Below are 21,739 nucleotides of genomic sequence, written 5' to 3'. Positions count from 1 at the left end.
ATACAGGGGAAAGCAAAGAGCGCGTCCTCGTGGACGTCAGGCCTCTTCCTCCTCCACTTCCTCCAACCCCCCTGCCTCAGAAAAGCAGTCCTAGATCAGCCATTCAGGATCATGTGGGTCCGGTGGGGGGTCAGCTTACCAATTTTCTACAAGATTGGGAATCGGTTACATCAGATCTCTGCGTTCTCAATCTTGTAGAGAATGGGTATGCCCTTCCCTTTCGGGAATTCTCTCCCAATTACCCGCCTTGCCAAGGTTTTTGCACCGAGGAACATCTGTTACTTCTACAGGAGGAAGTGTTGACTTTCTTACGAAAGGGTGCGATAGAGGTGGTCCCAGAGCAGGAAAGGGGTCAGGGATGCTACTCCCGGTATTTCCTGATACCCAAGAAGGATGGCAGACTTCGTCCAATCCTGGATCTCAGGATCTTGAATCTCTATCTGAAACAGGAGAAATTCAAGATGCTCACCCTTGCTCAGGTTCTTCAAGCGCTGCTAGAAGAAGACTGGATGGTGTCACTCGACTTGCAGGATGCGTACTTTCACATCCCAATCCTGAAGTCGCACAGGAAGTATCTCCGTTTTACGGTGGGATCGCAGCACTATCAGTTTGCGGTCCTTCCGTTTGGACTTACTACTGCGCCTCGATTCTTCACCAAGGTGATGGCAGTGGTGGCGGCGCATCTCAGAAGGTCAGGGATTCCAGTATTCCCTTATTTGGACGACTGGCTGATCAAAGCAGAGTCGTCAGAGAGAGTGCTCCATTATCTGCGAGAGACAACCCAGTTGTTGTACAGGTTGGGTTTTTCAATAAATTTACCCATGTCTCACCTGGTGCCCTCCCAGCGCAACCTGTTCATAGGTGCTGTACTGGACACAACTGTATGTCGCGCATTCCCTCCTCCTCAAAGGATTCGCGACATACAGGAAATGATTCCTTTATTTTACAATGGAGCGGTCGTTCCAGTCCTGAAGGTCCTTCGCCTGCTCGGTCTGATGGCTTCCTGTATTCTGTTGGTCAACCATGCACGCTGGCACATGAGGGCGCTCCAGTGGTGCCTCCGCAGGCAGTGGTATCAACACAATGGAGATCTCAGGGAGTCAGTGAGGATCTCCAGAGAAGCTGGGGCGGATCTGTCTTGGTGGGGCGTGGAAGGCAACCTGTCTCAGGGGAAGCCTTTTCAGCTGCCTCCTCCGGTGGCCACAGTAATAACGGATGCATCCGCTCTAGGGTGGGGTGCTCATCTGGGGGATCTGGAGGTCAAGGGTCTTTGGTCTCCCGAGGAAAGGTTGCTTCACATCAACCTTCTAGAATTGCGGGTGATACGTTTGGCGCTCAAGGCCTTCCTCCCTTCCCTTCACGGTCGTTCGGTCCAGGTCCTGACGGACAACACGACCGCGATGTGGTACATCAACAAGCAGGGAGGAGTGGGGTCGCAGTGTCTCTGCGTCTCTGGTCCTGGGTTCAGGACCATCAGATTTGTCTGATGGCGTATCATCTGGCCGGAGTTCTGAACGTGCGTGCAGACAGTCACAGTCTGCAGTTTTCGGCCGACCACGAGTGGAGGCTTCACCTGGAGGTGGTTCGTCACGTCTTTTGGACATGGGTGACTCCTCTGGTGGACCTGTTCGCCACTCGCGAGAATGCTCACTGCCTGTCATTCTGCAGTCTCCAGTATCCGTTGCAAGGAGCCTTGGGGGACGCGTTTCAGTTGAGTTGGGGAAATCAACTCCTTTACGCGTTTCCTCCCATACCTTTGATTCCTCGGGTTCTGAGGAAGATTCGCCAAGACCGGGCCCAAGTCATATTGGTCGCCCCGGACTGGCCAAGAAGGGTGTGGTATACAGATCTTTTCCACCTCTCCTCTCACCCGCCGCTCCGTCTCCCTCTCAGGGCAGACCTCCTCTCTCAGATGGAGGGGCAGGTTCTACACCCCCACCTCCAGACATTACACCTTCATGCCTGGAGATTGAACGGGGCAACCTGAATTCCTTTTCTCTCCCGCCTGCGTGGTGGATGTCATCTTGTCAGCCAGGCGTGACTCCACTAAGTCCATCTATTCTTATAGATGGTCAAAATTTGTCACTTGGTGTGGAGGAAAATCTATTGACCCTTTCAGAGCCCATTTGTCTGATGTTCTCCAGTTTGCCCTTTCTCTGGCGCAGCAAGGGCTTCCTGTTGCCACAGTTAAAGGCTATCTTTCTGCGCTGTCGGCATTTCTCTGTTTGCCTGATCAGCCATCTCTTTTCAAATCTCCTGTAGTTTTAAGGTTTTTAAAGGGTCTCACAAATAAGTTCCCTCCTGTTCCTTTTATTGTGCCTCAGTGGGACTTAAATCTTGTTTTGACCTTTTTGATGGGTGCTCCTTTTGCGCCTCTTCACAAATGTCCTTTGAGGCTTTTGACTCTTAAGACCGTCTTCCTCGTTGCAATAACCTCTGCAAGGAGGGTAAGTGAGCTTCAAGCTCTTAGTTCCAAGCCCCCATTCTTGACCATTCATGCTGATCGAATGGTTCTTAGGACCAGGGCTGCTTTTCTTCCAAAGGTGGTTACTCCTTTCCACCTTGGTCAATCCATTACCCTCCCTACCTTTTATCCTTCCCCACACCCTTCCAAGGAGGAGGAGAGGTTACACCGTCTGGACCCCAAGAGGCTGGTGTCCTTTTACTTGGACAGATCTAAAGACTGTCGTTTGGATGACCAGCTCTTCATTGAGTTTGCTGGCTGCAAAAGAGGAAAGAGCGGTCCATAAAAGAACTTTATCAAGATGGATCGTTCTCTGTATAAAGATCTGCTACTCTTTGGCCGGTAAGGAACCACCAGAGGGTATAAGGGCTCATTCTACTAGAGCTAAGTCTTCAACCTCAGCTTTGGCTAGAGGTGTTCCTGTAGAGGATATTTGTAGGGCGGCAACTTGGTCTTCCCTCCACACTTTCGCGAAGCATTACTGCTTGGATTCCGAAGTGAGTAGGGACGGCCACTGTGCGCGCTCTGTCCTCCAGGAGTTCCTGGTTTAGAAGAGTGGACACCCTCCTCCGGGAGTGGGGACTGCTGTGGGACTCTATTCACAAGGTGAGGAATTCACACGGCAGATGTATCTATCAGAAGAACAAGTTACTTACCTTCGGTAACGCTTTTTCTGGTAGATACAATATCTGCCTGTGGATTCCTCACTGACCCACCCGCCTCCCCGTTGTCCACTTTTCTATACCAGAGTTTCTGTAATGTATTTATTTTATTGTCAAGGAGTTGTTTATTTCAAATGTTTTACTGCATTTGCTTCACACTGTGTGTGTTACCTTGATATTTGTACTGCGTATACTGTGTATATGTCTACTGTCATTGGTCTGTCCGTGTGCCTTGAAGGCACGGAAAAAAGGGCGGAACTGATGTCATCACGTCGGCGTGGGCCTATTATAGGCGTCGGTGACGTCAGCGGAGTCGCGAGCGATGTCGTGTCTCTATGACGTCCAAGTCCACGTCTGCGCGAGGCTACGAAAATAATTTCCGAATGTTGCTGACGCAAGGGGATATTCACAAGGTGAGGAATCTACAGGCAGATATTGTATCTACCAGAAAAAGCGTTACCGAAGGTAAGTAACTTGTTCTTCTGGACATGCTTTATATAGTTCCAGTGGTATAAGATCTTCTCCTGTCGCTTTTCCGGATGGTAAAGCATTGATAGCTAATCTGATTTGTGCTTCTGTAATATCACCCGCCAATAAATCGGAATGTTCATCCTCTATACCTTTAATTTTGCTTAGCGCAATGTATCTTTGTATTTCATCTTTAATTGTCTGATTTTCAGGAGTATATAGTGCTTGATAATATTTAGCAAATTGTTGCAAGATCAGCTTAGAATTATTATACAGTGAGAGTTTTCTGTACTTTTATCCATTTATCAAATGCGAATAAAGCTGAAATTGATTGATTGAAGTGGATATATAAAAACAGGTGAGTGATGGATGTCAGCAACATAAAATTCAAGCACAATTACATTAACTTCAACATCAGTAACACTAGGAATCATTAAATAGTAGACCCTTATTATCATACGACTCAAGGGTAGTGATCATCTCAGGGGCATTGCAGGTGTGGTTAGTCAGTAGTGCGGGTGGTCCCGGGTGATGTGGCATTCTGTTGCAAGCCCCTTGGTTGGTTTTACTTGTGAGAAAGTGTCACTCATTTAGCCTTAGAATGTCACTCATGAGTACACACAAACATCACACGTAAGCAATGTGAAAACTTGGCAACTATGCCACAGGCTTGCAGAAATGCAAACAAATCTATCCTCCATGTATTCTCAAAAGGCCAGAGGAAAGAATGAATTTGCATGCTTGTAAAGTGCTCTTGCAGCACTGCAATCACACCACTGCACGAGAGACAATGGTAAGAACACATGGGCGAGCACAGCACCGAGGGGGGTGAGCAACAAAAAGCAAGGCATGGAGATAGAAGTACAGGAGGGAGACCGCTCACAAACACATGGAGAGATGAACATAAAAGAAATAGTTTACCTCACTTATTGGAGCTGGATCCATAGATTAAAAAAACATAAGTGCAAAAGTTCTTCTTTTTTAACAAAAAGCGCTACGGAGGGAGCCACAGGCAACATGAGTGGGAGAGGGAAGGAATAGTTCCTGGTTCATGTGAGGATCAGCAGATGGGAACTGATTACGTTTGATTATTCTGTTCTTGGTCCTTGCTCCACAGAAAGGATCGTAAATACCGTTTAGTTCGCACTGGCCAATTAAGGTGGCTGCAAATAGGAGGGGCGTTGCAGCCAACAAATAGTATCAATGAAAGGGCTCCAAGCATTTTTTTGTAATCAATAGTGACTCACAAGCTAGATGCATGCGCTAGTTGCAGGTTCTAAAAGAAGGGACTTGGCTCTGTATCATGGTATGGCCCCCGGAGTCCCAAGGCTTAAAAATATTTATGAAACCCTCTCTGCTTATCACCCTTTCATGCTCTTTGGTGCCTGCTGAATTCATTTGGCTTTCAATTCTGCAGACTTTGGAGATAAACACACCGAAGAGAGGTGTTGTTCAACTGATCTTCCAGATTTTCCTCTAAAGGAAGCATTTGAAGTCTGGTATTTGGAATATCGAAAATGTACTTTGCAGCCTAAAAGAGAGGAGACATGTCTCACTAATATATGTAGAGTTGTTTTCAGAAAAGGACACTTGTTCTGGATAGAAGCAATTGTAAATACTTATATAGTGCACTTATGTCCAGCATTCTGCTTTAAGTATTTGGTGAGCTGGACTGGATAGGCCAGCCTAGTGAAATCAGACTTCCAGGCAAGAGTGGATGAAAATTCCTCTCCTTCCTGAAGCATTGTTGTTTCTTAGACAATTCTTACAGGCATATTTTAGTTTAACATTGTGAACTTTAGACTGTCTTTCCTTCCCATCCTGAATCATAGAGACCTTTTGTCATTTCCATATATACCAATATTGAAGGAAGTATGTAGCTTGTAAATCTGTAGAGCACGTTTCTCTTTTGTAAGAGTATATATTTATTTTTCATGTTGAAAGGAACAGTTGAGTGTGAAAAATCCTTACAGTAGTGCAAAAGCACCTTCCTAATGCTCGATTTGTGTGGGGTGCAAGGCCTCTTTTTTGGAAGCACAAGTTTCTCTTCACACTAGTTGCGATCCTTTCTACCCTTGAAGGACCCCCAGTATATCACTGCTCACAAATTCTATCCCAAACCTGGTGTGTGTGTGTGTATATAGAAGTACCCAACTCTTAACAGACTACCTATGGAATGAAGTCCTCCAAACAATTGTTGCCAAATGTTCATGCACCTTGTAGAGAGACTGCAACAGAGCTCCCCCCATGTTTCCCTCGACCAGTATGATTGCTTACTTCATTTGCCATTCCTTCGGTGAAGCTCTTTCTTATCTTGACTCTCAGTAGAGTTAACTTTTCCCATCTCTGTAAACTTTCGGGTTAGCACAGAAAGAAATCTCTGAAAACTTTCTTTAAAATGCTAGAATTTGTTTGGTATACTGGGGAATGTGTTTGGTCCAAAAGATGTAATGTTTTATTTATGAGACAAGACATTGAGGTGTCCCAGTTGATAACCCTTCCCTCTTGAAAAACTCATGCCGGACCTGTCTCAACCTATCTCCTCTCTTCTGATGGAGAGTAATCTTAGGTTCCCCTGTCCCTGCTTTTGTCGGATCATAGTCACTCTGCTACCAGTACACATTTCAGTAGGGGAATCATAAAGCCCCAAATGATACTGCTCCTACAACCGGTTTTGTAAGACTCTTTTGAGATCTGAAACCTCAAATTCCTATGGAAAACTAATAAATCAAAAAGATGCAGGCTTCATACCAAGTGCAATATTGAGCTCTTTAATCCCTTCCCTGTACCTGTGAGGACGCCAGTGATTAAATGTGCTGCTGTCAGACATTACCCTCAATTATCCTTCATTACATAGGGGTGGTGGCCAGGAATGGTCTCCAATGCTTGTGGCTCATCATGCTTCTAAGGAAACAAATGCTCTGATGGCCGGCCTCCACATCAGAAAACAGATACAGAAATCCAGGTCTAGTAGTGTTCTCACTCATTGGGTAACTACAGTCCAGTACATAAGCTCATGGGCCAAGGATCCTATCCTTTAATCTGCTATCCTGCTCGGTCTTCAAACCACAGCTCAAAATGTCTGTTTTTTGTGAAGCAATTGTTTATTACTTTGACATTTTAAATTGAAGAATACTCCAGGAACCGGCTCTTCTTCTTTATTAAGAAGTAGCTTCAGAGATGAAGATATATATATATATATCATCATCTCACATAAACATCATATAAAATGCATAAGCCATTGCATTGTAGTATGATACAATCACATCCTCTATGAATATAAGCTAATAAAAGTATCAGTAAAATCCATTAAAAGCAACAATAAACTTTACCCAGCTGCATTAGCTGTCCTTTATAAAGTGCAGATACATTACAAGAGCACTGTATGTAAACAAAGATTCCAATGGCTCAATAAAGAATTCAGGTCGATATGGCCCTTAATTTTGAGGCATTAAGAACTTCATAGAATCTTGATTCGAGCGAATCAATCATCGTAAAGGGAAAAAAGTGCAAAACCAAAACTTTGCTATCAGAATTACTTAATAAATAGACAGTATGGGGCAATATATCAAATATTGATCTTCTAGACACCCAGGCTGCTCGTAAAAAGGATAAAACTGTAAGGATAGCATGGTTTGTTGGAAGCATCTGTAGATACATCAAGGTTGGCCTAACATGATTAAAATTCAGGGATTTCGATAAAGGGATTAAAAATTAATTCCTCAGTCAGCTATAATAGGAACAGAACATGGTAAAATGCAACGTATCCTGCGAAGACATATTGCGACAGTCACAGTTTTCCCTTGCCTCAGGCCGTAGCCACCCAGAAGGGGACACCAAAAAATGGTGCAATTGGTTAAACCTGAATCTGGCCAGTAGAAACCTATTGTGCTGTGAGCGGATTTTGGTGAGATACGGCTCCAACCCTGCACAGTTTTTAGCAGCATGTGATCCTGAACTGAAGATTTCTGATGCTCTAGGTGCTCTCTCTCTAGGAGTGGATGTTCCAAGAACAACCTTTTGACATAACCTAGCTCCCGCTCTGAGAGTGAGGAGGGATCATCAAAAATATCTGACCTACCAATGTGGTTAAAGGCTTCTTTAACATGGGCTATTCAAGATATTTTGTGTGAGCAATCAAGAGCCAAACAATCCGCTAAAATCATTCGATTTAGCAACAGTTCCACCCTGCTCCAAATCTTAATCCAACACAGGAGCGGACTATGGTATATCAAATCAGACATGTGGACAACCCCAAGCTCTGCCTGTACAGAGAAAGCTGGGGAAGAGTGTGAAACCTGTACCAGTCTGTGAAGAAAATTATTTTCGGCCGATTAGATGCTGTCCAGCTTGGCATACCCCCATACCTTACTACCGTATTGTAGCTGAGAGATTTCCTTAGCCTGATAAATATTTAACAGGTCCCTCGGCACCCTAGAGCCAATCCTCTGTGCAAAATTAAAAACCGTCCCCATGGATCTGAGAAACTCAGCTGTTTTTGACTCCAAAAGAGTTTAAGAACAAATATTAACATCAAAAAGGACCCCAAGGTAAAATAAGCGCCCTTAAAGGTCTTGCTCTTAGTTGACTTGGGGCCCACAACCATTACATATGACTTCGTAAAATTAACCGCCAGATCAAGGTTCCCCATGAAACACATATATCTATCCAGGAGCCGGTCCAGCCCCTGAGCGGTCCGAGCCATAAGGACTGCATTGGCCGCATATAATAACACAGGAGTAATCTGTCACCCGACCTTCAGGCAATCAGCGGCAGCTGATAATAGCGCAGACTCTAGCCCATTTACGTACAAGTTAAATAAAAAGGGGGCAAGATTACATCCTTGACACCACCTGAACTGGTCCGAAAAGGGCGAGTACAGGGGGCGTCCTGAGAGAAACGGCCCGAGGCAGATGTCTCTGAGTGCAGATTTTCTAGAAAGGCCATGATACTTGGATCTAACCCTATCCCGCTAAGCAGGGTTCAATGTTTTGCTCGATTTACCCTGCTGAAAGCAGAATTCAGGTACATAAAGGCTAAGATGAAGATAGTCTTTTGATGATTTGCAAATACCTTCTAAATACTTCTGTGAGCACATGTATCTTTCCTAAATCAGTCAGTCCAGTAAAATCGTTTTTCTTGCCATTGATTGGTGGAATGTTGGATGGTGCACAGCACAATCTGATTTTTCATTTATTCTGCATACTTAGGCATCCACTAGTATCTTGCTACCTTTAGCCATGAAGGGAAGTAGTTGATATACTTATATACCATATTTTCTCATACTGTGATGCTGAACTGTGAAGATAGAGCAAAGGGTAAATTTTTGATTGTGGAGCCTTCACTATGGTCATGGCTAGGGTATAGTTTGACTCTATAATCTTTTTGCCGCTGTACAGAAAAGGACATTTTAGGCATTTCTACTGAAGACAAAGGTCCAGTTCGTCCTTTAGTCAAAACAAAAATTGGAACATTGTTGACTTCTCTGACCATGCGGTGGATCTTCAGGAACTCCTTGCGCTTTTCAAGACACACTGATGTTTTACTTCTCACATTAATTTTTCTTGTGCTGCATCACATCATCTTCATGAGTGCCACACATAGAAGAAACTTTGAAGGGGAGATCCAGAACTTATTTCTGATCCTGTATGGTCTACAATGTTACATGAAATCAGCAGAATCTTCTTAGAGGCCATTACAGTGTTCCCAAATGCCAAATCCTATGCGTCTTTGGCTTCCTTTATGCACTAATTTATCTAGGGTTACCATTGCTCCATGGAATGTTTCCCTTTTCTCTTTGTGAAGGAGCTCAGATTTTTTCTCCAGTAACCCCATGGGGCTCAGATGTAACATCCTATATGGATTCTCGTGTAAATTAACTGACATTTAGCATACTTTCATTTTGATGGCGTTCATCCCCTTATGCTCTTTTTAAGCAAAGAAGCTGAGATGGTGGAGTCTGAAGCATTGAACTGTTTCCTTGTAGCTCCTCAGTAGCATATTTGATGGAGGGTTACCTTAAATGACAAGCATTGGCATAGCCAATAGGTCTTGCCTTTGGGATATTATAAGTGTTTAGTTATCCAGCACAATATCCTTGGTGCAACAACATCAGCTGTTGCATGGCTAAACACTTATAAGGTCCCCAAAGGCGAGACCTATTGACTATGCCAATGCTGGTTTAATTTTCTGCTCTTCTCTGGCTTTAATTGCTACAAAAATCAATAAAGTGAATACATCCTATGGCTATCCCTGCCACTGAACATTATCCAAATATTTCCCTTTTCAAACAAATCAGTGCGGGGTCTGGATGGACTAATGCATCCACTGTAGGGGCCAGAACTTAACTTCATGGTCACAGGTTCAAAATCTAGCGACTCCACTGAACCTTTCATCCTCCTGAGGTCGTTAAAAGGAGAACCATGGAGTTTGGTAACAATAAACATCTGTTATTCAGCGCCTAGATACCCTTGTGTGAACGTGCGCTTTACGAATACACGTTATGTTAAATGTAGCGTGGTGAAACCCAAGAGGCGCGGGGTCCAAGAAAATATGAGAAATCAGAGGGAGGGGCCAGGCTGGGAGACGGATGGAAGAACAGGCCTTTCAAACCAACTTTAAATGGGGGAGGCAGAACTGACCCCGTGGAGGGTGGGGCCTGAAGTGAGGGGCTGAGTGAGATTCGGGTTGAATAACAGTAAACCACCATCCTGCAAAGGGAGATTAGCAGCTGTCATGGAACGGACTCTCATGTGCAAAGCACTGAACACGAGAACTGATCATTCAGATCTGGAGCCTACAGGATCAATTCAGACAGAAGAGAAAGAGGGAGGGAACGGGGGGGGGGGGAATTCTGCCAGAGAGCGGAAGCGCTGGGTTCTGCAGCACAGTGCTTGAGTAGTGCCTGTACACTTAAAGCGCCTATTACAGTGTGTTCAGACAGCAGAGCTAGCACTCAGAGTGCACAGACAAGCTCAAGTTTCAGACAGCAGCACTCTTTTGGTTACTCAGATCTTTTAAGAATAGACAACAGAGACAGTCATTATGCTACAAAGATTTTACAGTCTGTGTCAGATGAGTCCTGTATCTAGAAGCTTATTCTCACGTTTCTCTCTTTGGAGGGCTGTCTGAAAGACATGTGTTCCCTTCGTGGTAAGAGCTGGGTGTATGACCGCGCTGTGGGTCACTCTAGCATGTAGCGACAGTTCTGCACTGTGCAGAGCTTCACAGCACCGGCTCATGTACTGGTGGAGTGTAAGGAGTGTGTTGTGCTCTGTGGTAGAAGTAGACCCTGGTAGCTAAGTAGATTTAACATGTATCTTTAATCTGTAGTTGGTTCAAGTACATCCAGATGGTTGGTAAGTACATCAGACAGGTAGTCCAGGTAACAGGTGAAGTATAAGTAGATTAGCAGTAGTAAAGCCATTAGTTCCAGGTAGTAGGTAACCGCTTGTAGTTGCAAACCCCACCAGGGGCAACCTGTCTGCTGCTCAGCTCCACTCTCTCTAACTGTCATTTCTCACTCACACAGACACCCAACATTCCATGCATCACTGCATTCCCAAATTCTACAGTAAACATGTACATTGGCTGAGCAGCAGGAAGAAAGGGTGAAATGTGGAAAATAGAATAACTATGCAGGGCATAACACATCCCTTTCCTTTTAAAAGAAAACAAAAAGTAACAATACTGCAAAAGAAGAACTATACACCAAAATGTACAAATTCAAGAAATAGTTCAAAACCCAAGGATGTGAATTAAAGTAAACATCACAGGAGGGTCAGAGCTATTCAAAACAGAGAGAATGGATGCCTTACGAACATCAATGGAGTAAAATAACCCATCCACTCCCAATAAATATAATGAACAAAGTTCCTTGTAAATTGCAAAGGCCAAAAACAAACCTGCAACTACAATCCCTTCTGAAAGGGAACAAATCAATAGACCAGATTCCTCATGTAAGGAAATTTACATTTGCTGTGAAAGAGGAGCTAAAAGCCAAACTTCCGCCCCTCATACGAGGTACTAACACTAGGGCCTGTGACCCATAAAGTCCAGTAAGACTTTATACATGAATATGGGACCATAAACTATGTAAATACACCCTGTTTAGGGGAACCATACCCATAAACCCAAAACCCACTCAGTGTAAGGGTTACATGAAATGTAGATTGGAGAAATCCCCAAAACATACCCACGTAGGGGTTACCAAACAAACTAGTGTAAATGGGAATTGTACCCATGACTAAAACCAACCCAGTGTGAGGGTTACCAGTTATGTTAATCGCAGGAGACCCGATAAAAACATATCCCGTGTCAGGGTTACTAGACAAACAACAGTACCTGTGAAACACACTCATGAACTCACCCCTGTGTAGAGGCTGCTTGTAACGCTTAAAGAGAAAAGAGGAACTCACAATACCCACCCCAGCGTAGGGGCTATGTGTAACATGTACTTAAACCTATGACCATCCCTCATGTAAGGGAAAACTTACCCCGTGTAAGGGTTCCACTCCTCTGTAGGGGCCAAGTGTAACACTTTATGCGAAAAAGGAATCATTCCCAAACGCATGCCCATCCCTGATAAGGGAACATTGTAGTGCAGCTACCCACTAATAAAAACCAGATAAGGACGTCCTTTGGAAAAGAAAACCTAGACTGTGGAAGCTGGCACATAAACTGTAATCTTAAATATCTCAAGCATGCATACTAAACCACAGCAACATATAGTACTGGCAAGGCAAAGACACTACTGTAGAAATCTCTCATCCGGAACATGCTTGATGTAGGAAAGAGAACGTGGATTAAAAAAAAATCATTTAAAATACATAAACGTCATATTTCATCTTGGCAGTAGATGGCAGCACAACACTGGGCAGAAAATGGGGAAGAACAATGACAACAGCTATGAACATTTTCATGCCGAACAATAACAGAAATACAAGTCCCAGTTCGTATTGTAAAATGACTGCTACTCCTTGAAGTCTCTAATGCACATTCAGCCACTTCCGAACAAGAGTACAATCTTTCTCACTGCCCAAGTGTGAGAAGGCAAAGAAACATACAGATTCAGCCACCGGATGGTAGATAATTGCAAAACACACTTCCACTCACCGCCAGTGTCCAAAACAGCTTCCTCATTCCTATGTTGGATATTCATGCCGATCACCGGGATCACGTGAAAACCCCTGGGTGCACCATACAACTTTATTAAAGACGCCACACACGTAAGGAAAAAAAATTGGGAGGTTGGCAAGTTGAGAGGCTGATAATCATTGATTGGCTATGGCAATTGCCCTCCACAAGATGACGCCGCGCAGTCCCACGTCTTGCAGGGTGGCTCACTGCACGCCAATGCCTCAAAATGTTGATGGGCAAACACGGTTCTTCCTAGAACGTCACAATTGCAAAAAGGAACAGCGCGAGAGACCCACACGAAGGTAAGCCTCCTCGCGCTACTGAAGACTTGTGCCTCATTTTTAAATTAAAAAATGACAGTTGAAAATTCCCCAAAGACCTCAGGTCTCAGAATAGACCAACAATGACAAAAATGTGTCTCACCAGACTCTGCTCCCTGGGACGGGACACTGCATCTGTGATGCGCCAATAATGCACCACATCTTGTCACCACGCAATTAGCCACTGCCAGGGAGAAACTAGGAATAACCAAAGCTTGCCAAAGTGGCTCCGTGTCACATCCTCAGCTGTCCTTCATGTGAATTCTCCACGCTGAGAATGACCACCAGAGTGCACGTTTACAAATCCAAATCAATGTATGAACCCAACTGCAGAGATCTCTTCACACATAGTGGATACTTGTGGCACTTAGTCCTTTTCCTGGCTCCTCCAAAGTAACTGTCACATCCAGTAGCAGACAGACTTTGTGCAGGACATATCATAACATGTACAGCATACCAGTACAGTTTAAAGTCATTACCAAGAAACACTCTTTGCTTGATTGAGCAGTTTCTGTGGCAAACACACAGTACAGCATGCTTGCTTTCGTTGGGGCTGTCTGTTGTGCAAGACAATGGTGGGGTTGCTGAGTATGCTGTACCAGTTTCTTTTGTTGCGATGATTCCACTTGTGTTGCTTGACGTGTTGCCTCTTGTATGCTTGATATAGCGTTGTGTATGTTTGATGTACTGTATTACTTGTGGCTCCTTCTCACCCTCTGGACACATTAAAGATGTCATCTTGCGCTTCCTTGACCAGTAGAGGAGATAAGTAGGCAAGTGGGAATGTCTCCAACTCTCGCTCGTCGCCAAACTATGTTGTGCTCTGTGGTAGCAGTAGACACTGGTAGCCAAGTAGATTTAACATGTATCTTTAATCTGTAGTCGGTTCAAGTACATCCAGATGGTTGGCGAGTACATCATACAGGTAGTCCAGGTAACAGGTGAAGCATAAGTAGATTAGCCAGTAGCCAAGCCATTCGTTCCAGGTAGTAGGTAACCCCTTGTAGTAGCAAACCCCACCAGGAGCAGCCGGTCTGCTGCTCGGCCCCACTCTCTCTAACTGTCATTTCTCACTCACATAGACACCCAAAATTCCATGCATCACTGCATTCCGAACATTCTACAGTTAACATGCACATTGGCTGAGCAGCAGGAAGTAAGGGAGAAATGTGGAAAATAGAATGACTATTCAGGGCATAACAAAGTGGCTGACCTGTGCCAGAGATCACCCATGAGGCTTCTTTATATTAATGTGCACACAGACAGCATCTCCTCTAAAGAAAAGTTGCCAGTTTGAAAACTGCCACCAGAATTGAAAGTGATTTTTTAAATACCACAGTTAATCTTAGTCAAAAGGCGGAGCTGCGACTCGAAGCGCCTTTCAAATGCCCCCAGCGACCTGCAAAGTGGCTGCTGTCTTAAGAATGAACTCCCAACTTTCGGGGTCTGTAGTGAAAACCCTGCTAAATCACCAAGCGAGCTTTACATTAATGTAGGGGAGTTAGTCCAAACAAGAATGGGTCCACCAAGTGAAAATTCACACACTGAAGTTAACGGGCACTGTCATGGCGGAACAAAGCATGGCGACGGGGAATTGGCAGAAGGGGCACAGAGCACAAGAGGAGGGAGGAAAGTTGCAGCGCAGCATGCACAAAGACAGGGCGTGGCACACAGTAGTGTGGAAAGAGACCTAGCCACAACAGTGCGCGCCTCGCCCTCAAAGAGGAGGAGGCAGCAGGGGGAGGAGAGAAAGGAGGGCGCCTGCGCCTGTTTCCTTTGCGGGAGCGAGCAGGTACCAGATGGTTTTAAAGCTCGCTCCTGCAAGGGAATCGCCAAACGGCACGCATTACCATTGAAAGCAATGCAATGCGTGCATGTTGTTGGCAGCAAAGCTGAAGAGATTACTAAAGGTCTTTTTCCCATGCAACACATGCGCGCTGCGTAGGCGAGACCTAAAAAAGGGAAGGTTTGTGATTCTTCAACTTCCTTTCTGTAGGTTTAACAGAGAAAATTTCTTTGAAATGACTGGTATAACCCTCTTGACTCCAACTTTCTAACTGACACTGTGCCCTGCTCTTTAAACTATTGTAACTAGAAATTAGATTAAGTAAAGACCAACTGTAGAGGTCCATGGGTGAAACCAAGTCATACGTGCAATGGCTTAAAGAGCAATGCGCATATGCAAGAGACTTGAAACTCAAACTGAAAGGTCATAAAATACGACTGACTAGGGTGTGATTTGTAACAAGGAGAAAAATATGACAGAAACAGGGGACCAATAATCTGGGGAAAGTGAGCTTCAGTACTAGTCTCTGTAGCGTCTATGGAGTAGGGCATGAATTTGAAGCTTTTCAGCATATTGATGTACAGCCATTGTCAAATTGTGTTTGGTGAAGGGACTTATGTTGAATAAGCATTGTAATAGGTATGTTGCAATATTTTTGTCTCATTGACATGTGTCATATTCTTCAGGCCTTTCCTGACTGCTGAGCAGAACCACCTGCTACATCTGTTGTTGCAAGAAATGATGTCGCCCTGGGGTCAGGGTATCTGAAATGATCAATGAACATTCTTGGTGTACAGCACATATGCTATCATTGGATCTTCAAGAAGCTGACGCTGTGGATCTTAAGGAAAATGACATTATTAAGTGTGTGCAAAGTAGAGTCATTTAAATGGGCTATATGTGTTTTTCTTAAATACATTTTAAATTGTGGTGAAGAACAGGTACTTATGGGATGTTACACTATGATGACTAAAACTCCATATAAGTAGAAAATGTGCAACAAATCTTTATCAGCAAAATGAAGCTGCTGGTGTTCAGTTATTTCCTCGTGGAGTCCTTTGTGTTAGAATAGTTTGTTTTTAAAAATCACCGTCCAATAAAACTGGTCATTTATGTTTTGCTCAGTCTGTACAATGTCAATAAAAAATACATTTTCAGATACTGCAAGCAGTCCATGGAATGTAAAGATACCATATGTTTTATATTGTATGTTATTTCATTATGAATATTGCTATAGGTAACGAATACCACATGCATGGATCTAAATTTTACCACCTTTAGTATCTTGTGCGTAATGTAGATCGCTAATATGTATTAATTCCATTATTTACATACATAAATATAACAGAATGTTAAGTGTTTCTCCTTCGTAACCAGTAATCTTCAGAGCACTAGACAGTTGGTGAGAATGATAATGTATACACAGCTTCTTGTGGCACTCCATTATAATCCATAGCATTATTGTAATAAGTGTGTAATTCAAAAGTTTGTTCTTTGTATAAATCTTGGTTTACCAATGTGGTTTCTGACGCACAACACCCTGAAACATGGATCTGAAAATCTGGTTAGCTTGACTCGAATTAACACCTTGCACTCTCTCTGATTGATGGCAACAATATGTGCGAGGGAATTAGAAGATATTTTGGATTGGAATAGAATATAATCCTTCACTAAAGTCAGACAAACCCAACTCCCACTAATATGAATAACTGTTCAATAATAGTTTATTGAATCCATGTTCAATGTAATTCACCCTGTGTTCTTCATAAAGAGAATTTTATCAGACTACCTAAAACAGTAATAAAGATTAATCTGGATTATCTATCTGTATTTAATAAGGATGAGTCAGTCTAAAATGAAGTTTTAAATGCAGTCTCAGTGGTTAAATCAGTTTCCATTTAGAAACCACAGTATAATTTCTAAAGCGTTTACAACATATTCTCAAATATTATCAATATATGTAGCAAACATCAGTCGTTTTAGGAAACCTCACTGTGCCATCAGTAGTTGCTCTAGTATAGCAGCAAATATGATACATTCTACCTGCTAAACTCTTAAGACTTTCCCCGCTAGTCTGCCATATTTCATGTTGTTTTTGTTGTGGCTTCTCTTAGAGAAAGCATTGATCCAGAAATCTATCAATAAATATGTATTTAAATAAAGTGCCACGGATGTGTATGATTCTCTTGAAGGATTATATTTCATGCCTTAGCAAAATACAAATTGATCTCCAAATTTTGTTCCAGATTTTGCGACCGTCAGCCAGTTCATTTGCAATGTGTGCTCTCATCAAGCTTACCAGATTTTCTACTAAAATATGAGGAATAGTCACATTTTTGGTTGAATTTAAAAAAAAAAGTATTCTGGAGCTGCAGGAGAGTAATACATTTGTCTTTAATTTAACTTAATGTATAGAGCTCTGGAACAGCTAGAAGAGAGCCGTACAAACAAACCAACACACGTTTAATCAGTATTTGAAGAGTTAATTTTCACAAGCGTCCCCCAAGCCCTAACATGCTTTTTGAGTTTCACTTTCTTTAATTTCTATATTGCCTCTTTGGCAGACCTGATCTAATCATTTGCTATTACCTTTTTTCCAATTCTGATGATACGAAAATGGTCACCAGGCTAGATGTAAACTTAAAGAAAATGGCAAGTAACTTTAGAAACTCGTGAACGTTTTCTACTTGATGAATGCAAATCCTCTTGTGTTGAGACAGAGATAAAACTGAGAGTGTGGTTGATGGATCAGGTGCTATGTGTGTCATGTATTCCTATAGGTTCTGAATCGATCCCCCTATTCCTGACCCTATTCTGGTTAAACTAACTATTAAGTTAACTAACAGTCAGCCCATGAGGCAAGAACAGCCCCCATGATGCAGATACCGTTATCTGATGCAGTCACACTACGGCACAGGAACGTGTTATCTGATTAGGTCATAACGCTTGAGATCTAATTAGACAAGCGACATTCCTCCAGCCCCTGATAAGGCATACGACGTTCTCATAACAAATCAAACCTATGACAACCTGGAAAATCCGTGCGGCCATTGTTTTGATTTCACAGAGAACTTTAGTAAAGAATGTGCTAACGAGCAAGTCGTATGACATCTTTATTGACGTATCTATGTCCATCCTTACGTCAATCTCGGCACCTTTAAGGTATAAATATTGCCGATCTTGCCCTAGGCAAACACACGCGTGGTGACGAGACGGAGCAGCCATACTTGCCGAAGCCGAGAGCAGAAGCAGACCCCGCTGGCAGCAGCCCCGCCTTCCTGACGCGCTGAGAGACGCGCTGCTATCTCAAGCCGAGAGACCCAGCACCGGCGCTTCTGGGCAGCCCTCGCAGGCAGCCTGGAATATAGAGAGCAGAGAAAGAGATACCATTCCTCATTCATCCTAAATTCCAGGTACAGAACTGAATAACCCCTCACAGAGAATTCTTTAGTTATTCACTTGGCAAAAACAAACTTAACTTAAACTGTAACTTTCTATTCCCGCCCACGCATTAGACTTAGGTCAGGTACACGGGGTAGGCGTATTTAGAAACACCAGTTGAGTACGTTTAGTCAAATGTATATGTGTATGTAAATATATTTTAATCATTTAAAACATCATATGGCTCAGAAACCATATCAATGTTTTTACAGTATTATTTTATACTATTGCTTTTAATGTATGCACTTTACTTAACTATAAGTATTGCAATAATATCGATCCATTTCTCTTGTACGAGAAAAGAGACTGATCAATAAATAACACCTTTTTATTGAACACGCCCGTCTCTTCCTTTTCTCTACAATCTGATGAGACTAAGAATGCACGTACTGACTGAGTAAAATAATTGCCTTGTGCTCACACGACTCTCGAGATTGACTCTTGATTAGGGGAGAGCAAAGTTGTCATGTTCTATGGTTGTCAGAAACTAAATCCCTTCTTGTCTAATCAGGGAAGTTAATTCCTCCTTGAACATTCGAGAAAGTTTCTAGCGAACTCTGAGCTACGCTGGCAAACCCAAAACTTAAGTCTAGTATCGACAGTAGTAGACCTAGTTAACGTCTGGCCTAGGCCTTTACTGCTGTAGGTATTATTCCAATGCGCAGAGCCTATTGGGAAAATAGGAGCTACACTACATGGCGCCCAACGCGTTTGGAAAGGGCGATAAAACTAACGTAAGACATTTAGAGTAACTCAGTCGTGCTTTCTCACTCAGACCCCTTTTCCCGAATACTCCAAAGACGTCTGGAGTGGGTGAAAGGTAATATCCTCCAAAACCTCGCAGGAGGGAACTCCTATGTATGGTTCTTGGTATAGTCAACGTTGAAGGATAAACAGTTCCAAAATATTGTGCATCTAATCTTTGTTCCATTAAGAAACCTGATCTGCAAACAAACATAATACCATCCTGTCGGTAAAATGGGAGACAGTGATGAAGAAAGAGAGGCAGTTAGATTAGCAGCTGAAATAGTAGCAGCTGATACTGCAGCACTAGATGCGGACGGGGATATAATACTCATCCCGGTCGCCAAAAGGAAATCTATAACCTTAAAACTTATAGAAAATGGACTGACACCTAGAGGTGGCACAGTCATATTCGTAATTGAGGCACACGAATATCGGCAGACAGAGGTATACTATACATGGATACATTTTCCAGCAGCAAATGCTGTAACAAAGTACTTCCACTATTACAAAATAGAGGTTCCACCCGACATTTACACTCCTTTCGAGGAGGTGGAAGTACCACTCAAATTCCAAGAGCATTTGCTCTTATTTGATGGCGCCCTAATACATAATAATCACATTACAAGGCTCGGTCCTTTAGGTAGACCAGGAGCAACGTGGCCGGTCTTAGCCGGATACACACCACACCCAGACATCGAAAGGATGTCTACTGGAGAGCTGTTAATACAGCTAAAACAATTACTAAAAATTCATAGACAATTAGTCCAGTATGTAATGCGGACTTCAACAATTCAGCCAGCGATTAAACTTCCACAGCTGACCCCTCACCAGGGGAACACAAATAAAATCACACTTGTACACAGAAGCTGAACAGAAATTCAGTAATACAGGAAAAATCATTCGTGCAGTTCAAACCGCAATAGCTAGAGAAAAAGACATAGCTGACGGTAGACATATCACAGTCAGAACAGCAGAATCAGCCTTTGAGGCACTAACAATACCGTGTAATTTACCAACAACAACATTGAATCCGGAATGGATACAATGGGTGAATTCAATCACAACGGACAAAGTATACTACTACTTTGATCCAGAACTAGAAGAATTAAAAAATCTAAAATATGAAAAGACGTATCCTCTGCCAATCGACATTCTGCCTCTACGACATTACGCCTGTGTAATCTATACAGACGGACATGCTCAACCCTTCGTTTGGGGAGAACATGCATACAACCCCACATGTGAGATTACAAAAGAAGTGTGGCGCGGAGGTAAACTAAGACCTCTATTAACAAAAACACACTCAGTTGAAACTAATTCAGAACAACAAACTGAAATAATAGCATTGAAAATGGCGCTAGATAATGCGGATCGCGAATTCCCGACACTTATAGTGTCAGATTCATATTACTGCGTCAAAGCATATAACAAGGATTTGCAGACATGGATTCAAAACGGTTACAAAGATGACACAGATGCACCAATAAAGCAGAAATTGCTCTGGGAACAAATAGCTCTTTTACAAAAAGAACTACCAAAGACTCACGTGACACACTCACTGAGTCATCAGCGTGATGGCGTTCACGTTGTAGGGAATTCATTGGCTGAAACAGCCGCAGCGGCAGCCACTAAACCGGCTCCCGTAGATCGAAAAAAGCGTACATTAAAATACATTGACGTTGAAACAGTGCTGGCAGTGAAAACGTCATCAAAAGGCGACTGCTCAGCGTTACCGATCAACTATCCACTCAATTACACATACATAATCGATGCAAACTCCGTCCCTTTTGCTCGAATCCCTGGAGTGGGGGATAGAGTGATTCCAAACATGGACAGGAGACACTTGTTAATCGCAGACGCACACATGGGCGAGGGTCTCAGACACCTCAAACTGAAAGATTCTCTGGAACAATTACAATCACGGTACTGGTGGCCAGGCATGAGCCTGCATCACACCATGTTTGTAAAAAACTGCCCAAACTGCAACAGAGATCGCAGTGGGAGAGAAACAGTTTAGTACCTCGTCGTATCAAGGCAGATAATATGACCAATAAAAAGCAGGGCTTGCGATTAACATACACAGGCTAGTTTCCACTTATAATGTCGATCCTCAGCACTCGGCTGACGTCCGGACTGTTTTACAAAGATTTGCGAGTCTAAATGGCATATACGCTAAGAGCATGCTACGTTCGACCATTGTTTTCACTCAAGCCCTCCGGCCGGGGGGGAAACATGGCCAAATGAGCACAGCCCAGCGGGAATCTTCTCACTTCCTTCCTGAGGGTACGGGATGGTGTAAAGAAAAAACCAAGGCAGAAAGCAATCTATAATAGAAAGGATATTAGGTTCGGGAGCTGGGTGGGTCAAACATCTAATAAGTGTCCAACGTAGTCTCAATAACTTGCCAAGAAATTCTCTGAAGGGATTCAGTCCGTACAAATTATTATTTGGAACTAGAATGATTATCTCTGACCTCGACAGTCAGACTTCAGTGGTTAAAGAAAAAAGCTTTGATGTCAAAGACCGTTTGGCTATTTTGCAGGACTTAAACAAAACAAGAAAAGACCTGAGCAACATACAGTTGAAAGAACAGCCAACAACCACTGAAGAATCACCACCTGTCCCAGCAAGACCTGTCTGGATTCCAAAAGTCGGGGATCTAGTCAGGGAGAAGATCGCGGTAAAGAAGGAATTTGGGCCTTCTTACAGAAAA

At 43.2% G+C, this 21,739-nt stretch overlaps 1 protein-coding gene across 1 annotated transcript in view; it reads left to right on the top strand.

The window, feature by feature from the left end:
- The window catches only part of LOC144823527 (40-kDa huntingtin-associated protein-like), an 884,224-nt gene extending 868,229 nt beyond the window's left edge, over window positions 1–15,995 (top strand). Inside the window, exon 12 of the mRNA XM_078682113.1 lies at window positions 15,525–15,995. Coding sequence (XP_078538239.1) covers window positions 15,525–15,606 — 82 coding nt within the window. The 3' untranslated portion in view covers window positions 15,607–15,995. The remainder of the gene's footprint in view (window positions 1–15,524) is intronic.
- Window positions 15,996–21,739: the final 5,744 nt, after the last annotated feature.

This window comes from Lissotriton helveticus, chromosome 3_1, assembly GCF_964261635.1.
Source record: "Lissotriton helveticus chromosome 3_1, aLisHel1.1, whole genome shotgun sequence".
Taxonomy (NCBI): Eukaryota; Metazoa; Chordata; class Amphibia; order Caudata; family Salamandridae; genus Lissotriton; species Lissotriton helveticus.
The sequence above is the reverse complement of the archived record's forward strand: the minus strand, read 5'-3'. Positions and strand labels throughout refer to the sequence as shown.